The 20,982-nt window shown below is 41.5% G+C and overlaps 1 protein-coding gene across 5 annotated transcripts in view; it reads right to left on the bottom strand.

Annotated features, from left to right (window-relative positions):
- Positions 1-2,086: 2,086 nt before the first annotated feature.
- The window catches only part of Ptpn12 (protein tyrosine phosphatase non-receptor type 12), a 72,257-nt gene continuing 53,361 nt past the window's right edge, over positions 2,087-20,982 (bottom strand). For all 5 annotated transcript variants that reach the window (XM_021163661.3, XM_029477245.2, XM_029477243.2 and 2 more), the window contains 9 exons: positions 19,024-19,101; positions 18,827-18,922; positions 17,467-17,552; positions 13,347-14,320; positions 9,030-9,098; positions 8,523-8,590; positions 7,017-7,047; positions 4,464-4,565; positions 2,087-2,933 (listed from right to left, as the gene is read on the bottom strand). In XM_021163661.3, coding sequence (XP_021019320.1) covers positions 2,872-2,933; positions 4,464-4,565; positions 7,017-7,047; positions 8,523-8,590; positions 9,030-9,098; positions 13,347-14,320; positions 17,467-17,552; positions 18,827-18,922; positions 19,024-19,101 — 1,566 coding nt within the window. In that variant the 3' untranslated portion in view covers positions 2,087-2,871. The remainder of the gene's footprint in view (positions 2,934-4,463; positions 4,566-7,016; positions 7,048-8,522; positions 8,591-9,029; positions 9,099-13,346; positions 14,321-17,466; positions 17,553-18,826; positions 18,923-19,023; positions 19,102-20,982) is intronic.

Here is a 20,982-nt window from a genome sequence, read left to right as displayed (position 1 = left end):
GGTTGGATTTGATCTTGTAGACTTGACTCTTCAACTTCACTGTGCAATGAACTGCCAACAGCACTTACTTAGGCAAGCTGACAGTTACATGCTTTCTTTTATAAGAGCTGCCTTGGGCTGGAGAGATGGCTCAGGTTAAGAGTGTCCACTGCTCTTCCAAAGGTCCTGAGTTCAAATCCCAGCAACCACATGCTGGCTCACAACCATCTGTAACGAAATCTGATGCCCTCTTCTGGAGTGTCTGAAGACAGCTACAGTGTACTTACATATAATAAATAAATAAATAAATAAATGTTAAAAAAAAAAAAGAGCTGCCTTGTCATGGTGTCTCTTCACAGCAACAGAACAGTCACTCAGACATACATTCTACACTCTGAAATTTCCACTCTATAATTTATATATAATATATATGTATGTATGTGTTGCAAAAGACACAAACAAAAGGATTCAACACTTTTTCCAAAAGCCAAATCACATTGGCACATCTATAAAACACAGAATTTGTCACAATGAAAAAAAAAATTAGTCTTATTCATACAAAAGACAGCCTAAGATATTTGTGTCTTGTAATTGTCAAGTATCTACTAGACCACCATTTTCTTTTCTTTTCTTTTTTTAACTTATCATTCCATTTGTTTACATCTCAAATGATATCCCACTTCCTGGTTACCCCTTCGCCAACCCCCATCTGCCCTCCCCCCTCCCCTTTACCTCTATGAGGGTGCTCCCCTACCCACCCACACTCTCCCACCCCACAGCCCCAGCATCCCCCTATGCTGGGTCATCAAACCTCCCTGGGACCAAAGGCCTCCCTTCCCATTGCTGTCAGACAAGGCCATCCTCTGGAGCCATGGATCCCTCCAGGTACACTCCTTGGTTGGTTAGACTACCGTTTTCTAATGATGAAAATACATGAAAAACTTTTCATATTCTAAGGAATCAACATGAAAATCATTTGTTTTTAAAATGCTAACATAAACCCAAGAGCACATCTCATAATCCCAGCACTTGGGAGGCTGAGACAAGAGGATCAGTAGCAAATCAAGGCCCAATTTGGCTACATAACAAAGCTGAACCCAGTCTAGAATACAAGAGATCCTAGCCCAAAACTCAAAAAAAAAAAAAAAAAAAGCCGGGCGTGGTGGCGCACGCCTTTAATCCCAGCACTTGGGAGGCAGAGGCAGGTGGATTTCTGAGTTCGAGGCCAGCCTGGTCTACAGAGTGAGTTCCAGGACAGCCAGGGCTACACAGAGAAACCCTGTCTCGAAAAACCAAAAAAAAAAAAAAAAAAAAACAAAAAACAAAAAACCCTAACACAGAAACGGTAAGTGATAATAACAACCTCATTAAGTTACTCCAGCTCCCTTCAGTCTCAGGGTTTCGCCATGCTTTTTATTTTATTTTATTTTGGTTTTTCGAGACAGGGTTTCTCTGTAGCCCTGGCTGTCTTGGAATTCACTTTGTAGACCAGGCTGGCCTCGAACTCAGAAATCCTCCTGCCTCTGCCTTCTGAGTGCTGGGATTAAAGGCGTGTGTCCCTGTAAGCACAGGGAAAACATAACGTCCACCCCAATCCCTGAGTGTGGATGGGAGGGAACACAGGACCCACCCCAGCCTCACTTGCGTGCTGTTCTGGGATCTTGGAAGAGAAACACTGACAGGTGTTGAGAACGGCACAGACACGATTTCCTCAGACGGTTCTTTCTAGTCTCATTTTTACCCGTTCAGAGACTAAATCTTGTTATGCTGCACAAACTTCACCCTACAGGTTTAAGTGAACAAATGGCCTTCCTACCACAGTCCTCCAGGTACCCGCCTATAGGTCCACAGTAAGGGATTAAACCCCACCCACAGTCATGACTTAAAAGATAAGAATGAGGGCTGGAGAGGTGGTTAAAGTTCGCATCACCCTTCTAGAGGACCAAAGCCAGTTCGCAGCAGCCACGCTGGACAGCTCACACACAATCTCCTGTAATTCAGCTCCCGGAGGACCCAGCACTCACATGCACAGAACACCACAGGTGTACACATATACTTAATTAGTACAAATCTTTTTTTCAGAGTTAAAAAACCAATACAATATGTAGCAGTGTAAAACTGTTTGTTTTTTTAATGGCAGGTCAAATATCCTGAAACATACATATATTCTGATAGTCTTCTAACCCCAGTTGAATTCAAATTTTAAAGTAACACACACGAGCTAAGAGAATTCAATATTGTTCCAAGGCACTTACTGAATCTCCATGACTAGATGAAAACAAGAACCATTAGGATGAACAATTAGACAGTATATAGTATAAAAATAACTTTTTGCTTACAATTTACAAAATGTATTATTATTACAATCTTTGATCTCTGATAACCTGCAATGCTGGCTGCATGAATCCAGCAAGTTTAAAATTCAGAAACTGTTTTCTAAAACTTCAGGGCAAATAATTTACAAGTAAGATACACAAAGACTTAGACCATGCAGAAATTCTTACATCTTCTGTTAATAATATTTTAGGACTTTATCAAATTATATACCTACTTGCCCTGTACATATACAAAATAATGCATACATGATAAAACAGCAAAAGAGTAGTCCTTTAACTCAATTTATCATAAAAGTATTACTATATTAACAGGTCTACAAGCAGCTTGTAACAGGGTTAAGAGACATTAAGGCAATAATACTTGAAGTTACAAAATAAACAATATAATACTTTTTCCTAAGTGTAGTATAAGGCAGGTAGATGGTCCCAGCAAAACATTAAGCTAACAATCTACACTGCTATCAGTCCCACATTTAAAGATGGAATACTATAAACCTGGCTTTCAGTGGCACTTGAATTTTCCAGTATAATTTAAAGTGTCTTTTAACTCCCTGAATCATGTCCATTCTGAAGGTGGATCTCTTGGTCCTTTAGGTTTTCCACAGCGATTACCAAAACCTATTGCCAAAGAAACCAAAATAACAAATTAACATTCAAAAGGACTTTTAAAAAGTAATTTTTAAAGAATACATCCGTAGCTGTTCCCCCAAACCCAATTATCAGGGTCACCCCTACCACTGCAACAGAAACCAGCTGTAGCCTCCTTTCCACTCACACACACAGACACATATACAAAGACCTTAATAACAACTATATGAAGATGATAGAGGTCCCTAAAGAAGAAATTAATAAATCCATCGAAGAAAACCAGAAAAACAAACAAAAATTGGACAGAAAGAAAGCCAAGGGTGGGAGGAACAAACAAACAGATGAAGAAAACTAATAAAACAATTCAAGACCTAAAAATGAAAATAGAAGCAATAAAGAAAACACAAATTGATAAAAAAGAAATTCAACAAATTTATAAAGTTTTCCTAACTAAAGAAGAATATGCCTATAATTGTATAAGCACACAGAACACCAAATAGATTGGACCAGAAGGTCCCCTCACTACTAATAAACAAAACATTAAACATACAGAACAAAGAAAGATTATTAAAAGCTGCAAGGGAAGTCAGGTAGTTGATCCCAGCCACACCTTTAATCCCAGCACCCAAGGCAGATCTCTTGAGTCCCAGGCCAGCCTAATCTACAGAGTAAATTCCAGGACAGCCACGCTTCACAGAGAAACCCTGTCTTAGGGGAAAATGCTGAAGGGAAAAAGACCACACAACATACAAAGGCAGACCTATCAGAATCACATCTGACTTCTCAATGGAGACTCTCAAAGTCAGAAGGGCTTGAACAGATGTCTCACAGGCTCTAAGAGATGACAGTCTAGACTACTTGACCCAGCAAAACTTTCAATCACCATAGAAGGAGTAAATGAGACATTTCATGATCAAATTTAAATAGCTATCTACAAATCCAGCCCCACAGAAGGTTTCAGAAGGAATACTGAACCCAAGGAACTTAACTACACCCATGAAAACACAGGAAATAAACTCAGACGAGCAAATCCAAAAGGAACACCCACACCCACCACCACCAAAATAATAGGAATTAACAATCATTGGTCATCAGCATCTCTCAGTATCAATGGTCTTAATTCCTTAATAAAAAGACACAGACTAAGCCGGGTGGTGGTGGCGCACGCCTTTAATCCCAGCACTTGGGAGGCAGAGGCAGGTGGATTTCTGAGTTTGAGGCCAGCCTGGTCTACAGAGTGAGTTCCAGGACAGCCAGGGCTATACAGAGAAACCATGTCTCGAAAAATGAAAAAAAAAAAAAAGACACAGTCTAACAGAATGTATGTATGCTGCATACAAGAAACATACCCTAATATCAAGCATAGACATTACCTCAGAGTAAAGAGTTAGAAGAAGATATTCCAAACAAATGGACCTAAGAAGCAAGCTTGTATAGCCATTCTAATATCTAACAAAATATATTTCTATCCAAATTTAATCCAAAGAGATGGGAAAGGACAGATAGAAGCATTGAAAGAGAGCCATTATGCCTGGCTTTTAGAATTATGAAGTAAATTACCAATATCTGTGACTTCTGCTGGACTTTTTGTTATTTGATCTTTCTTGTCACTGAAAGCAGGTGGAGAGTCTGCAGAAGCCTCTGTGTGGATGCCCCCTGCATCTAAGATAAAAGTCCTCATTAGTCACCATCGTTAAGGCAGCATCACACTCACACCACTTATAGAATAAAAGAAAGAGCAAGTTTCACCTTATGGCTGTCTTTTCTAGAGATTCCATGATAAATACAAGGAGCGGGGTGACGAGGGTGTGTGTGTGTGTGTGTGTGTGTGTGTGTGTGGTGGTGTTTCGAGACAGCCTCACTGCATGGCTGAGGCTGGTCTAAAGTTCCATCTCTCCTGTGGGCTAAAATCAGCAGCATGAACTACAGCCCAGCTTCAGTCGGGCAGTCTACAGGTCGGTAATGGGAATGTGCTTGTGTACTTACCTCATTTCATCAGCCCTAAACATGGCATGCTATATTTTCTTAAAGTGGTTAGAGTGGTTAAACAGGTTTCTAATTGCTGGGCAATTTCAATTTCCTACTCCCCTGGCCAAACTAATTTTTTTGATGTCTTCTTGTTTAAATTGTTATTATTTTACTAATTTAAAGAGCAATGAAAAGATTACATTAAAAAAAATAAGACTAATTCTTCTACAACTTTTCCTTCCCTCTTTTCTCTCTTCCTCCTTCTTCCATTGAGAGGGAACATGCTAAGTAAACCAGGCTGGCCTCAGATTCATCTGCCTCTGCCTTCAGAGCGAGTGTTCAGATTACAGATACGCAGCGCACCCAGCATCCTTTGTAGTTTCTGTCATTCTCCTTCAACTTCAGGGAAAAACCTTTCTGGAAACACAGATAAGTCTAAAGGTGTTCCCTGCCCTTAAGGTCTGTTGTGTCATTCTTTGCCTAACCCCCAACCCCAATTCCATTTTTCTTTGTTTTCTTTCCATTTTGCTAAAACAGAGTCTTGCTATGTAGCCTAGGTTGGCTTTTAACTTCTAACCCCCTTGCCTGCTTCCTAAGTGCTAGAATTTCAGGCATCATCATCAGGCCCTCCCTACTTGGTTTCCTTTTAAACCACATACATTTATTACTTATGGTAATGCAGGTGCCACAGCACGCGTGTGGAGGCCAGAGGACAACTTTCAGGAGTGGGTAACTCCTACCATATGGATCCTAGAGATTAAACATAGGCTGTCAGCCTTGGCAGAGAGTGCCTTTACCCAGGGAGCCATCTCACCAGCCCTAAAACAATTTTCTAAAACGAACAAACAAGTTCAGCTCAAAGGTACACAAAGTCCTGCCAAGAGCAGGACAGGACCTGGGGATTACAGCCTTCCAGTTGCTGGCCTAGTAAGAGACACGCACAAGTCATCTTAGTAGTGTGGTGAACTTCATAATAAGATTACAGGCAGATATGATGGGAACAGGAGAGATAACGAGAGGTGGCAAGGTCCTCAGGGCCACCTTCTAAGACAAAAGAGGACGCAGATCTAAAATGTCAATCTTAGTCAAGTGAAGGTCAGCCAGGAACAGGACTCAGCTTTAGAAGTCAAGGTTTAGAAAGGCAGAGGTACAGGAGATGGCGCTACCTGGAGCACAGGGAAGGAGCAGGGACACCAAGAGCCCTACTATACATGTTTCAGAAGAGTAAGAGTGGGAACGCACAGCAACTATCACAGTAACAGCAGTGTCATTAGTAACTTGTTCCACTTGAGGATGGTGAATCCTTCAAGCACTCCTTCCCCCACTCCAGTCTGAGACAGGTCTGTATGGCTTTGACCTTCCAATCCTTCTGCTCCCTTCGAGTGAGTTCTGGGCCTGCAGGAATGCCTGATGTCTGAAGGGCTGGGAACTCAGGACTTTCAAATGCTAGACACTCACTGAGATATCCTCCATCGAACACAGAACTTCTAGCTTGATACTATTAACTATTGATTAAACATAAACACCTTCAACAGTTATGGGCACATTTCCTTCTTGTTGGTCAGTCTGCAGCATTCACTTACACAGAAATGAACTGCTAAGTAATTGTTGTTAATTTTTGTGCTAGAGAGTAAACCTAGACTTTAGGCCTGTTAACTATGTGCTCAATCAGAGCTATACCCATAACGTCTAGATATTTTAATAAATAAGAAATGCAACAACTATCCAAGAAGCAACACATAAATTCATAACTTTTTTTTTTTTTTTTTTGCTTTTCGAGACAGGTTTTCTCTGTGTAGCCCTGGCTGTCCTGGAACTCACTTTGTAGACCAGGCTGGCCTCGAATTCAGAAATCTGCCTGCCTCTGCCTCTGCCTCCCGAGTGCTGGGATTAAAGGCGTGCGCCACCACGCCCGGCTAAATTCATAACTTCTGATAATAAATGTTCCCATGACTTTCCAACTCAGATCAATAGTATCTATGAGTGAGTCAGCTTAGAAGAATTATGTCACAGAACTGTGTTTTCTCAAGCAGTTATCCTAGAGACCTTCATATATAGGAATAACCAAAGAGCATGAAGCAAGGTATGTGCTATTTTAAATAAATTAATCTGCAAAGTTTCTGGTAAAAAGGAAAAATAACTTACCATGTTTTTCATTTCCAGAGGTTGTCAAGCCCTGTAAAGACATTTTATATTTATTACAGAAAGTTCATCATATGTGCAATAAATAGAACACATAATCTATTATAGGGATATACCCCAAGAAATTAAGGTGTATAAAAAAAAGTCCTTTATTTTTTGAAACAGAATCCCATATAGCCCAGGCTAGCTTCAAACTCAATATGTAGCCAAGGGTGGACTCAAATTCCTGCCATTCTTTCTCCCATCTCCCCAAGTGCTAGGATTATAGGAATGCACGCCATGCTTGATTTGTGTCTTGATTTTCAATATCAAAGAAAAAGAAAGCATTGGTGTATCATTATGCTTGCAATTTTGTTATGCTTTACTTAACGTGCGTGTGTGTGCGTGTGTATAGAGCTGAGAGTGTGTGTGAGTGTGTGTGTGTGTGTGTGTGTGTGCGTGTGTGTAGAGCTGAGAGGATGACATCCGGCATCCTATTCTACCACTCTCTGCCTTATTCCTTTGAGTCTCTCACTGAATCTGGATCAGTGCTTATCCTGTCTCTACTGCTGTGCAGCCCTGGGGGCTGGGGCACACCTAGGCCCTCCCTCATGCTTGAAGAGGGATTGCTCTTAGCCACTAACCCATCTCTGCAGCTTAGTATCCTGATGTATATACTGTAAAGGGAAACTTCTACATAAAAACAAAACCAACACCCCCACCTAGCTAATGCATGGAGGAACACAGAGCTGTAATCTACTATATTTTATCCAATTGTGGTGTTCCTGAGTCCAAGTTACCACTATGTACTTTTCCTTGAATATAAAATAAACCTAGGGTGGTTGTGATAGGGGCACAAAATCTAGTTATAGTGGTTTACTCCATCAATACTAAGTCCTATTCATACCTCCAAAATGATTTAAAACATGGTCTAGTTTATGCATTTTTCAAAAGCTGTCTAACCGAATAACAGTTGGAAGAGATGGCCTTATGAAAATATAGTGTATCTTACATTTTTTTTTAAAGATTTATTTATTTATTTATTATATGTAAGTACACTGTAGCTGTCTTCAGACACTCCAGAAGAGGGAGTCAGATCTCTTTACGGATGGTTGTGAGCCACCATGTGGTTGCTGGGATTTGAACTCCAGACCTTCGGAAGAGCAGTCGGGTGCTCTTACCCACTGAGCCATCTCACCAGCCCGTATCTTACATTTTACATCAACTTTTAATCTGAGTATACAGCCTGATGTAGTAGTGCATATGTGTAATATATATAGTCCTTGAATTGAGACTGTAAAGGCAGGAGGGCCAATGGTTCAAGGGCAGGCCTGGGCACAAGGTGAGTTTGAGGACAGTCTGACTATGGGGGACCCTGTCTCAAAAAGTAACAAACAAACAAACAAACAAACACCTGTAAAACACTAATGAAAAATGGCCAAGTGCAGGAATGGAGGAGGCTGGTAACCGAGGATAACAGGCTCTAAGGTGGAGCTAACGTAGAGCTACTCCAGTCCCCACACGACTCACTTCAGATTCGCTTTGTTCAGACCAGTCCTGACTTGGAAGTTCATGCCACTCAGATCTTACAGGCATATCTGGGAACAAGAAAAGAAATCTCAATATTGAAACTTCTGTCTTTATATTAAAGTCATTAGAAAAAAGAATCCTCTAACTTTTACAAACCATCTTCATAACCATGCCCCTTCACAGCTCAAGCTGAATGTTAGCTTCCACTCACCAGAAAGTGAGCGGCAGGAAGTTGTCTGGATTAGTGAATGACACAGCAACTGCCCTCGCTGGGAATACATTGGAAACTGCATTTGCCTTCTTCATTCTAGTAGTTTCCAATGACTACCACAAATATAGTCACTTAGCGACTTTAGGTACGGAAAAATACTACTTAAAGAGCTTCAAGTGAGTAATAAAAAACTGTCAGCATCAATTACAACTTACATTTTGACTTTAATTACTCAGTATAATAGTTGGCAGATTAAATAAGCCCAGCAATGTGGAAGAAATACTCATTGTGCTCACCTGCTAATACAAAAGACTCGGGAGTTCGTTCAGGTAAGGGAGGAGGCGACTCCTCACTAACATCAGCATCTGAATTAAACACACAAAATTCAGACAGTTAAAATTAGTAAAATACCACCTAAACGGAGAACCAACTTCCTTGATGTCTTAAAAAAAACAAACCACGCCTTTAATCCCAGCACTTGGGAGGCAGAGGCAGGTGGATTTCTGAGTTCGAGGCCAGCCTGGTCTACAAAGTGAGTTCCAGGACAGCCAGGGCTACACAGAGAAACCCTGTCTTGAAAAACAAAACAAAAAACAAAAAAACCCAATCATCCAACACTGAAAACATCGTTACCACTCAATTCATGATCGAGAAGAGTAAAGAATCTCAAGGAGCAAATCTCACGGAGCAAAGAAGGAACAGACTCCATACTACGTACAAAGCAAGTGCCTGCTACAAGTCTGTAGGAGCCGGAAGACGTTACTCTGATTGCACGGAGGCTTGCTGTTCCTGATGCTCTGTGTGCAAAGCAGCAATCTGCTCACCTGGTTAAAGCCAGTGTTCCCTAAATGACTGACAGCATGACTTTCATGAGTTGTGGACAGCACACCATGTGCTGTGGTTGGGTGGACTGTGCAGGGAACTCGAAAAGGCTGAGCAGGTGCAGTCCCCAGCACCCAGGCACCTACCTGAGACGGTAGGCGGCTCCCGCTCCCTACCAGATTTCTGGCCTGGAACATGTGCCACACTTTCCACGTAGGAAACGTGACCGGTGGTCAGAACAGAGTTCCATGCTAATGGGGTATCTAGATGAGTCCTGAGGGTTTAGCCAATAAGCTTCCCCTCTGGACATTCCTTCCTGCAAAAGGTATTTAATCTCTGGCCCACCTCAAGGACTTGTTATGCACACATTTTCTATGATGACCAATCAATAAACAGTTTGGAACCAAGGACTGTCTCTTCCATCAAGAACTGCCACGGGGAGCATGGAGAAGGCCTTCACCTAAAGAGCCACAACCTATGGGCCACCTCCATTCTTGGCTCTTCTGAGACTTCCACTGGCATCTGGATGTCCAGGAGTCTGAGAACCTGGCCCCAGCTCATTGCAGGCTCATGGACCCCTGACCCACCGTCTCTGACTCCTCTGTGGTTTCCAGTGGTGATTGGACACCAAGGAATCAGGGGACCCCAGTTTTAGCTCCCTACATCGTAGGCTGCATTTTCCCACCCTGAGTGGTGTATCAGTGCTACTGACAGTGGGCATAGGCTAAGTGCAGTCTACTGTCTCAGGGTTTAGTCTGTCCTGTGGCATTTCCACACCCTAGCAGCGGGGCAAAACATGGAACCACAGTGCGCCATCCATCTGTTCACTCATGGAAAAATTATGTACTTGGTCACATCTCAAGCAACTACAGTAACACTTTAAGTCACGTTATCTATTAGATAAATACAGCTACTAATATCTTAATAACCATATATTTACTGCCAAGTACTGTGAACAGTATCATCTGACTGTGTCAAGGATATAAACTGAAGTCATTTTAAAGGCTTTTACAGCAGTAGAAACCTACCTAGCCCCTAGAAAAGATAGGAGGTAATGCATTAATTAAGGTTAGCCTCACAACTCAGGATAAACCAGTGTATTGGATCTCTGAATTCCTGCTCTAGGGAGAGAAAGAGAAAAAACAAACAAACCAAACCAAAACCTGAGACCATACTAGAGCTATGTGTGTATACCCAGTCTAGGCAGGATAGATATGGGAACTATACTGATGAACCTATACTATTCTGTCCAGGCTTTATCCTTATTTTCTTTGAAAATGAGTGGCCTGGCAGGACATTATCCTTTTACCATATTTGATAGTACTAAAAACTGAATATTAAGTACATTTTCAACAAGCATTGAGGCTGGCGGATTGCCCGTGTCCCTCATGTTTATAGAGCTGGTGACATCACACAAAGTATAGCCTTCAGTCCACAGTTCCAATATAATACTTGATAGATTTACCTAGAGTGGCACTAAGAAAGTGCCACAGTAAGAAACCGTTATTTCAAGGAAGGACACACAACACTGGGACTAAGTTCTGCACACTGCTAAGTATTTACCAGGTTCTTTCTTGACAGTCACTTGTCTGTTTTCTAACTGGTCCTTGCTTCTCAACTGCATGCTTCTCCTTGTATCTATAAATGGCCTTTCACATACTTCAGGCTTTCTGTAGACCTTACATAATCATGACTGGAGTTAGAGCTCAAGGCTAGAGCATGTAAGAGACTCAAGTCAATTCCCAGTAGCCCCTCCCCAACCCAAGACTTGTTCAACTAGAGACTGCCATGTTTTACAAAGGCTTCTCAACATTACACAGTGTGTGGGGCCTACTCAGGTCAAATCTGAATCAGATTTCAGGCCTGAGAAAATAATGAAATTTCAGGCAATAAATAACTTATATAAAATATTATTTTTGCTATCAATAAAAATATTAGGATTAATTCACCAACAATTTTGTTTTACAAAGCAAGTAACAAATTAAATAATAATTATAAAACAAACAGTACATGATATAATCTACAAGGTAAGTAGTTAGGAACAATAAAAATACGTCTACTTGTTCTTTTACTTCTTTATTTTATGCACACTGGTGTTTTGCCTGCATGCATATCTGTGTGAGAGTGATAGATCCGCTGGAACTAGAGTTATATAGACAGCTGTGAGCTGCCACATGGGTGCTGGGAAGTGAACCAGAGGCCTCTAGAAGAGGCCCAGTGCTATTGATAATTGAGCCATCACTCTATCCCTGAAAAATAACTCTACTGTGACAGTCAATGGTAGTACATTCCTGGGTATCTCAGAGTATAGGGGATTGAGCCAGAAAGATGAAGCTGCAGGCCCTTGTCTCTAAAACAAAGCAAGAGGAAAGGCGCCACAAAGATTTCAAGAACCAAATGCTCTATAGCAGGCATGGTGCATCAAACTAGAATCCCAGTGCAAAGGAGCCAGGAGGATCCCGAGTTCCAGGCCAGTCTGAAATACATAGGAAACCCACTCTCAAAATCTTAGTGTGAGTGAGTACACGTGTCCTCTGGACTTGGCCTCTGCTTAGGGAAGAATCATTAAGGAGCAAACCTGGTGACAGGGTATATAGACACCCTGCTCAGTTTTGAATGAATAAAACTGCCTCTAGTTAGCTGAGTAGTTATGGCTTAACTTGCCAGCTCAAAGTAACTTTATTTGTAAGCATTTATGAAAAGAGCTCTTTAAAAAGTTACTTTGTAGTCATTGACCGGAAAATAGGACTATTAAGTATTTACAACAAGCACAGGTGAAATTAAATGGCTAAGCAAGGGTTCTATAGTATTTGTATCACTAATTCCATTGACACAAAGATCAAATTATGGTAACAATAAATATAAACTTATAACTAAAATATAAGGACAGGGGACTGGACCTGAATTTTTGTTGTTGTTGTTGTTGTTGTTTTTTGGTGGTACCCCTTTCCTCCTTGTCCAGCCTTAATGTGATGGTATGTGCCTGGTCTTATTGTAGCTTGTAGGTTGATAACCCTGAGAGGCCTGCTCTTTTGCTAGGGGGGTGGGGGTGGGGGTGGGGGAGGGAAGACAGGAGAGAGGGAACCTGTGATTGGAATGTAGTGTAAGAGTAGAATAAAAACACAGTAATGTAAATGCAGAGATGTTGAATAAGGTTGTATACTTCTATAAAGCAATCCTGCTCATTACAGGCATCTACACTAGTTGTATACTTCTATAAAGTGATCCTGCTCATTACAGGCATCTACACTTCTATAAAGCAATCCTGCTCATTACAGGCATCTACACTGGTTGTATACTTCTATAAAGCAATCCTGCTCATTACAGGCATCTACACTGGTTGTATACTTCTATAAAGCAATCCTGCTCATTACAGGCATCTACACTGGTTGTATACTTCTATAAAGCAATCCTGCTCATTACAGGCATCTACACTAGTTGGAGAGAGGAAAAGACTCTGAATTAGAATTTTTAAAAAGAAAAATGGTATCTGGCCAGGTGTAGTGGTGCATGTGTTTATAATCCCAGCACTGAGGAGACAGAGGCTGGTGGATCTCTGGGATTTGGAGGCCAGCCTGGTCTAAAAGAGTGAGTTCCAGGACATCTAGGGATACACAGAGAAACCCTATCTCCAAAAACCAAAACACAAATAAACAAAAAGTTATGTAAAAAACAACTAAGTTTTGCTGCAGGTTCAAGTGTGGTGTGGAGTGATAGTGAACTGACGGAGCTAAATGCTTAGAAGAGAGACGAGCAGATAATAAGGAGCTAAGTGTCAGACACTGTATTACCTTTCTCAGCACCCGACTGCGGCGTGCCTGCTACTTCCTGTCTGGCAATGGACATCGGCAATACTCTCCTAGTGCAAGCGCTCTCAGCACTACTGGCAGGAGACACTGTGGCACTTGCTGTCGAAATGCTAGTTTTGTTCCTGGTCACAGCACCATCAGAGCTCCCTCCGTCTGAGTCCGAGTCGTCAGAGTGAAGAGGGTTGGTAAAGCTGAGAGGAGCTTTCAACAGAGGGGAGCTGTTGCGGTGCTCCCTAAGATCGTGGGCTTCCTCTTCTGCGGTGGAGTTGGGTGTGGAACTCGCGGTTTTCAGAGTCTGGGAAAGATTATCTGGGGATTTGCCGTCGGGTGAGTCAGGTACAGGTGTGGCATTTTCAGGTCCATGAAGGGACCACGTTACATGTCCTTTCTTATCAAGAGGCAAGCAGTCTGGCCGTGGAGGTGTGTGTGAGTTCCTCGGGGACTCCTCTGAAGACTCAGGAGCTCTGTCTGAATGTGCCGCACTACAGTCCGCGCAAGAATTCTGAGATACATCATCAACCTTTAGGTCACCTGAACTTAACTCCTGTGGTTTAGAGGTTTTGTCAACTACAGAAGATGCAGCAGATTTAAGTTTAATCGCATGTCCCCTATTCAAGAGTGTGTTCCCATCAAAACTTTTGGGGCCTTCTTGGAGAGGGACTTTCTTAATCTCAAAACTTAAATTGCGCTCTAACTTCTTATCTATGTGCTCAATAGCTGATTCACTTTTCCCCATTAGGTCCGCTGATTTATCATAGCTTCTGTTGAGGTCGGCTGGGTGTTGCTCTGGTGAAGCCATGTGCAGCACTGGCTTTGGGTGGTACCTGTCACTGTCCTGCCACACAGTGGTAACGGTTGGGAAGGCTGAAGGTGGTGACGGCGTCAGGATGGGTGGCACCGGGTGAGGTTCTGGTGGCTGTAGTATTTCTTCCTTGGCATCCCCTTCTACAAGGCAACTGAGGAGGACAGGTAGGGCTTTAACAATGCTTAACATTTAAAAGTAAGTTGACTGATTACAATATAGTTACAATGTTCTAATTCCTAAGCTAAGGAAATTCCGTATTTATCAAGGTAACATAGAGGTATTGTTAAAGTCCTAAGACATTAATGAAAAGCAGTAGTCTCTACCTCTAGTCTATGAAGCAGAGGCACCTACTTTGGAATTATCTCCTATTTTACCTTTCTGATACCCTTACAGTTTTTTGGCTCAATCTGTAACCATCGGTATTATTTACACTTACAACACCCTGGCTTTTTTATTCTGTAACATATTGCTTTCCTGTTAGTCTTTGAGTTTTACAAAGTTTGTCTGTGTAGCCCTAGCTGGCCTCAAATTTAGAGACCCACCCGCCTCTGCCTCCCTAATAGCAGGAGTAAAAAATAAATATACAAAAAAAAGCCAAAAGCCAAAAATATACATTTTTAACTGTACCCACTTATCAGTTTATTCACATCCATGAGTTGTTATGTATGTAAGGGTGTGTGTGTGTGTGTGTGTGTGTGTGTGTATGTGTATGCGAGAACCTAAAGTCAACCTCAGGATCTTCTATCACGCTCTACTCTTTCTTTGGGACCGGCTCTCACTGAACCCGGAGCTGCCTTTTTGGTTAGACTGGCTGGAAACTGAACTCCTGGGATCTGCCTGTTTCTATCTCTCCTTCCTTCTAATCATGGGGTTAGTGCACACGCCACCACGCCAAACTTTTGATGTAGGTGCTGGGGATCCAAACTCAGTTCTTCATGCTTGTGTGGCAAGCTCTTTAATCACTAAGCTATCTCCCTGTCCAGCCCTGGTATTTGTTTTTTATCCTTTTTTTTTCTTTTTCTTTTTTCTTTTTTTTGGTTTTTCGAGACAGTTTTTCACTGTATAGCCCTGGCTGTCCTGGAACTCAGTCTGTAGACCAGGCTGGCCTCGAACTCAGAAATCCGCCTGCCTCTGCCTCCCGAGTGCTGGGATTAAAGGCGTGTGTCACCACACCTGGCTGGTATTTGATTTTGTAACTAGTGGAAATAAACTGTTATATTTATCTAATTAAATGCAGTCTTGTGAAGACCAGGCTGTAGTTGAGGATGGCAATGAGTTAAGTTTTACTCACAGTTAGTTATCTGTGAGTTCGATGTGGATGTGCAGCTATGTATGGACCACATTAGCAGGCAGAAGACAGACAGACACCTGGCTTTGAACTCAGGTCATCAGATTCCCTTGACACTGAGTGACTACACTGAACCACCTGACAGGCCTGACCTTGAGTTTCTGGTCTTTCTGACTTTCCCATTTGGGAGCCAGGTCGCACGCTTGGTCTGAAAGGTTGTAATCTTTAAACGGGCTAGTCCTCTGTTCATTTTCCTCCAGTTGCTCTTTGATAGTTTTGGCTTTGATGAATCTAGATGCACTTTAACATACTGTCAGTTTTAAAAACACATACTCTGGTGTTTTAAAAACTGGCAAATTAAAAAAAAATACCTTAAATATTATTTAAAAGCTACATTATATACATAATTTATCAACCAAGAAAATTTATCTATCTATTTATTTATTTATTGTTTTTTTCGAGACAGGGTTTCTCTGTATAGCCCTGGCTATCCTGTAACTCACTTTGTAGACCAGGCTGGCCTCGAACTCAGAAATCCGCCACCACCGCCCGGCTTTTTTTAAAAAAATATTTATTTATTATTATAATGTAAGTACACTGTACCTGTCCTCAGACTCACCAGAAGAGTGATAATACCAGATCAGAGATCAGATCTCATTACAGAGGGTTGTGAGCCACCATGTGGTTGCTGGGAATTGAACTCAGGATCTGGAAGAGCAGTCAGTGCTCTTAACTGCTGAGCCATCTCTCCAGCCCCTTATTTATTTTTTTTAAAACTAACTAAAATAATAAACCTCTATTTAAAATTCTATTTCCTACTGTCTACTACTTTATAAATAAATCTCTTTAACACAACTTATTTGAATTTGATAGTTGTCTTTTAAAAAGTTAAACTTGAGGCTGGTGAGATGGCTCAGCATTTAAAAACAGTTACTTTTCCAGAGGACCAGGGTTTGATTCCCTGTACCCACAACTGCTTACAATGACCCATTACTCCAGTTCTAAGGGATATGATGCCACCTTCTTACGTACACACACAGAGATTTATCTGCATATGCATACATGCAGATAAAGTACACATAAGGTCAAATGAATAAATCTAAACCATAATTAAAAACCTACCACGTAGCCCAGGTTATAACTTGCAGTAATCCCCCAAACTGCCTCAATTTCTTCAATGCTCATTTGACATCCAGCATCATCTTAATTTGTGCTTGTTGTTCTTCATTCCTAAGTGATTTTTCCCAAACATCCTGTACTGTTTGTGGGCTTCCCAAGTTAGACAGTTTTAAATGGTTTGGCCTGAACTATCCATAACTCCTTACTAGAATCTCTTAATTGTAATCTTAATGTCTTAAATGCTCTGTGTTGCACCCAGGTGTGAAGATGCAGTTTTGTCTCAGGCAGATGCTGTTGGGAGCACACCCACACACTCACTACACTCACTCATGCGCTATGCTTGTGCTCCCTCGGGCTGGGCCTGTGGCCTGGGGCCAGAGGTGGGGAGAGGAGAATTCTTGTCTCACAAGCAGGAGACACTAGCACTGTCAAACCAAACTTTAGACAAACAAAATAAAATCCTTTCTCCTTTAAGCCTCTACAACACTGCTTTCCAGTCTCGCTTCTTCCCTTTGTGCCTGCCATACATAGAACAAATGAGCCTCCAGCAGAATTTGGTCAGGACAGGATCTGGGCAGCGTCTCGAAACATGGACTGTTCTCTGACTTCCTGGTTCTAGAGAGTCCTCCTAGCCCATTTTAAAGACAGCTAAGGGGATATTTCGTATTCTAACACCAAAATATGTATTTTAGTATAGTGTACTATTGATATTATATATAAAATCAATCAAAAACCTTAGCTTATCAATAATAAATAATTAGCAAGTGTCCTACATCTTAAAACAATAACCAGTTATGAAACTAAGAAAAGATCCAATGTTGTCATTTTAGTTAGGTCAGTAGAGTAAGCATCCTTCTAGAGGAGATTCCATTCCCTAAAGCACAGAGTACCTTCGAGTCCGCGGTGGCTTTGGGGGAGGAGAGTCTTGCTTCTCGCTATCAATGGAACTGACCATAGTTTCAGTGGTGATTTCATTCTGCCAAGGGGAAAAAAAAAGTTTCACTAAAATTACAGGAAAAGGGGGCTGGTGAGATGGCTCAGTGGGTAAGAGCACCCGACTGCTCTTCCAAAGGTCCAGAGTTCAAATCCCAGCAACCACATGGTGGCTCACAACCATCCGTAATGAGATCTGGCGCCCTCTTCTGGAGTGTCTGAAGACAGCTACAGTGTACTTACGTATAATAAATAAATAAATCTTTAAAAAAAAAAAATTACAGGAAAAGTAATTTTCCTTGATTGACACATGATCACCACATTGTGGTATGTATCCCTAACCCCACATCGTGTTGTATACACACAAATACACACCCCTTAATAATAAATTAAAAAAATCCGAAGCTCCAGTAAGATCATTTAAGGCTAATATAGCAAGGAGTTACAACACGACAAAAAGGGACTTTCTGGTGGCCCTATGACTATTTTTTTTAAAAGATTTATTTACTATTATATGTAAGTACACTGTAGCTGTCTTCAGATACACCAGAAGAGGGCATCAGATCTCATTACAGATGGTTGTAAGCCACCATGTGGTTGCTGGGATTTGAACTCAGGACCTTCAGAAGAGCAGTCAGTGCTCTTAACCACTGAGCCATCTCTCCAGCCCCTATGACTGTTCTTAAAGAGCATGTATATATATTACATCCCAGTACTCAAGGAGGCTGAGGCAAGAGAACTTCCAATAGCCTGGGCTACATAGCAAGATTGTCTCACAACACAAACAAGCAATGGAGTACATGCAAAAACCTGCAAAATGTTATACTGCCACGCCAAAATAAATTTCAGTTAAACTCAACGTACAATTACGTAGTTAAGGGTAAGAGCAGTAACGCAGTTAAGTTTTTAAAGGTAGTTTGTACTTGAAACAATAGTGAATGTACACTTTGACGTAAAAGCCTTTTAAATTTTACTTATTCAGTTTGATCACTAACTCTGGACCGTAACTGATAAAAAGTAAAGTGAGTTAGTAGGACCCAGGTCAGATAAAAGTTAACTCCTGTAAGCCAGGCAGTCATTGCATACGCCTAATCCCAGCACTTGGGAGGCAGAGGTGGGGATCTCTGAATTCAAGATCAGCCTTGCCTTCAGAGTTGAGTTCCAGGATAATCAAAGCTATACAGAGAAACCCTGTCTCGAACCCCCTAGCCCCACCTCCCCAAAAACCCCAAACTAAAACTCCTTTTTCAGACCATCTCACCCACCTACAGCACAAGATCACAAGTCTGCCAAGGCTAGTGAGCCAAGAACACTTACACCATCGGCGATCTTCTGTGCTCCATGAATTTCATACAGTTGTAGCTGTTTTTCAAACAGTTGAGCAATAGCTCTATGAACAAGTTCATACTGCTCCTATTATAAAGAGAAATGATAAAGTAGGAGACAGTGAAGAGCATCCAAGGAGAAACATGTACAAAAATATAACTTACAAAGAGAAAAAAACCCAACTCTACCTTTGTTTGTACTGCGGAGTGCCTCTGTGTTCTCATTTCTTGTATTAAATTAAATACATTAAATTCCTCTGGAATTTTCTAAAACAAAGAATATAACACATAAAACCGTAGACATTATTATCAGAAAGTAGTAAAATACTCTCCAAGTTTTCACACAGACCTTAGACACAGGCTGGATAATGGCAAGTATTTACTGCACTCTAGCTATCAGACAAAGAAAGACAGTGCTGCGGACGCACGTATCCGGTCCTCAGAATCACGAAGCAGAATGTGACTAGCCCATGCAGGAAACACAGAGACCACGACAAACTGATAGGTGGGGGGAAAATAACACAGTTCTGAGGGGGTGAGGAAGATGGCTCAAGTCAGGGAAGTGCTCATGTAAATAAGTATGAGGACCTGGCTGCAGTTCCACAGAACTGACATAAATGCTGGGTGTGGCGGTGGGGCCTGAAACCCCAGTACTAGTTTACCAAGAGACATTAACTCAAAAACTATGGTGTAAATGAGCCAGGAAGTCAACTGAAGTCAACCTCTGACCACCACTTGCTGGTGCATATACCAGTGCACAGATGAACACATACACACACCATACTGATAAGCACGTGAACACACAAGTGTGAATAAAAGGTTATTCTGTCAAAATCATGGGAAACTGATTACTCAGAGAACTAAGAAGTTGAATATGGATAAAGCCTAAGATAAGGCTGCTTGAAATCAGCCTATAAATATAATAAAGAATTTGACTTTACTTTCTAGGCCTCTGTGTCCTTGGCCATGGCCATGCATGACACAAGTGAAAGAGCTAAGGCAGACCCGCAGGCTTCGTCTCCGTAAAGACACATGCACAGCGTGTCCAGTCCACACTGAGACGACAGCACTGAGGTACATTTGTACCTCCCAACTTCTACTCTAGGAAAGACGGCAGTCTGAACCAGGAAGAAGTGAGTAGGATGTGGTTGTCTAAGAGAAACATTCTGGAGCCATGAGGAAGACTGACGAGCAAAGAATGATTTTAAGCTGTATAGCTGTAGTCTCGAGAGACATTAAAAGCATTTATTTATTTATTTATTTATTTATTTATTTTTTATTGTTTGGTTTTTCGAGACAGGGTTTCTCTGTATAGCCCTGGCTGTCCTGGAACTCAGTCTGTAGACCAGGCTGTCCTCGAACTCAGAAATCTGCCTGCCTCTGCCTCCTGAATGCTGGGATTAAAGGTGTGCGCCACAATGCCTGGCTAAAAAGCATTTTTATATCCAGTTCCAGCTAAGCTCTAGGTTATAGTTATGTTAAGACAAATTCAATCAAGTGGAGACTATAATATACAACTTTAGTGATGTTTCAAACAAATACTTAAAATATTCTGAAAATTTTTCCTAAATTTTGTTTGCCAGTGTTTAAATATCTCTCCCTTTTCTATCTCTTCCTTTTCCAGTTTTAGTTTTGGAGTTTAAAAATATTCATTTATGCTGTGAGGTGGTGCTGCATGCCTTTAATCCCAGCACGTGGGAGGCAGAGGCAGGTGAATCTGTGAGTTCGAAGCCAGCCTGGTCTATAGAATTTTACAACAGTCAAAGCTACACAGTGAAGCCCTGTCTAAGAACTATCCTCTCCCAAGTACATATATATTTTTATGTGTGTTTTATCTACATATATAAGTATGTATATACACAATATGCTTGCCTGCAGAGGTCAGAAGGCCTTGGCTATCCTGAAAGTTAAGTTTCAGGATGTGTCATGGTGTGGGTGTTGGAACTGACCTCTGGTCCCAGGCAAGAGCAGGAAGTGCTCTTTACTGCTAGGTCATCAATTTAGTCCTGTAATTTCTTACTTTTATGTTACAAATGAGATACAGGCACAGTGTCACATTCCTTTAATCCAAAAACTTGGGAGGCAGAAGCAGGAGGATCTCTGAGTTCAAGGTCAGCCTGGTCTCTCTGTCTCTGTCTGTCTGTCTGT

Source organism: Mus caroli, unplaced genomic scaffold (assembly GCF_978045245.1).
Source record: "Mus caroli unplaced genomic scaffold, Mus_caroli_1 scaffold_4, whole genome shotgun sequence".
Taxonomy (NCBI): Eukaryota; Metazoa; Chordata; class Mammalia; order Rodentia; family Muridae; genus Mus; species Mus caroli.
Note: the sequence above shows the minus strand (reverse complement) of the source record. Positions and strands in the feature narration are given on the sequence as shown.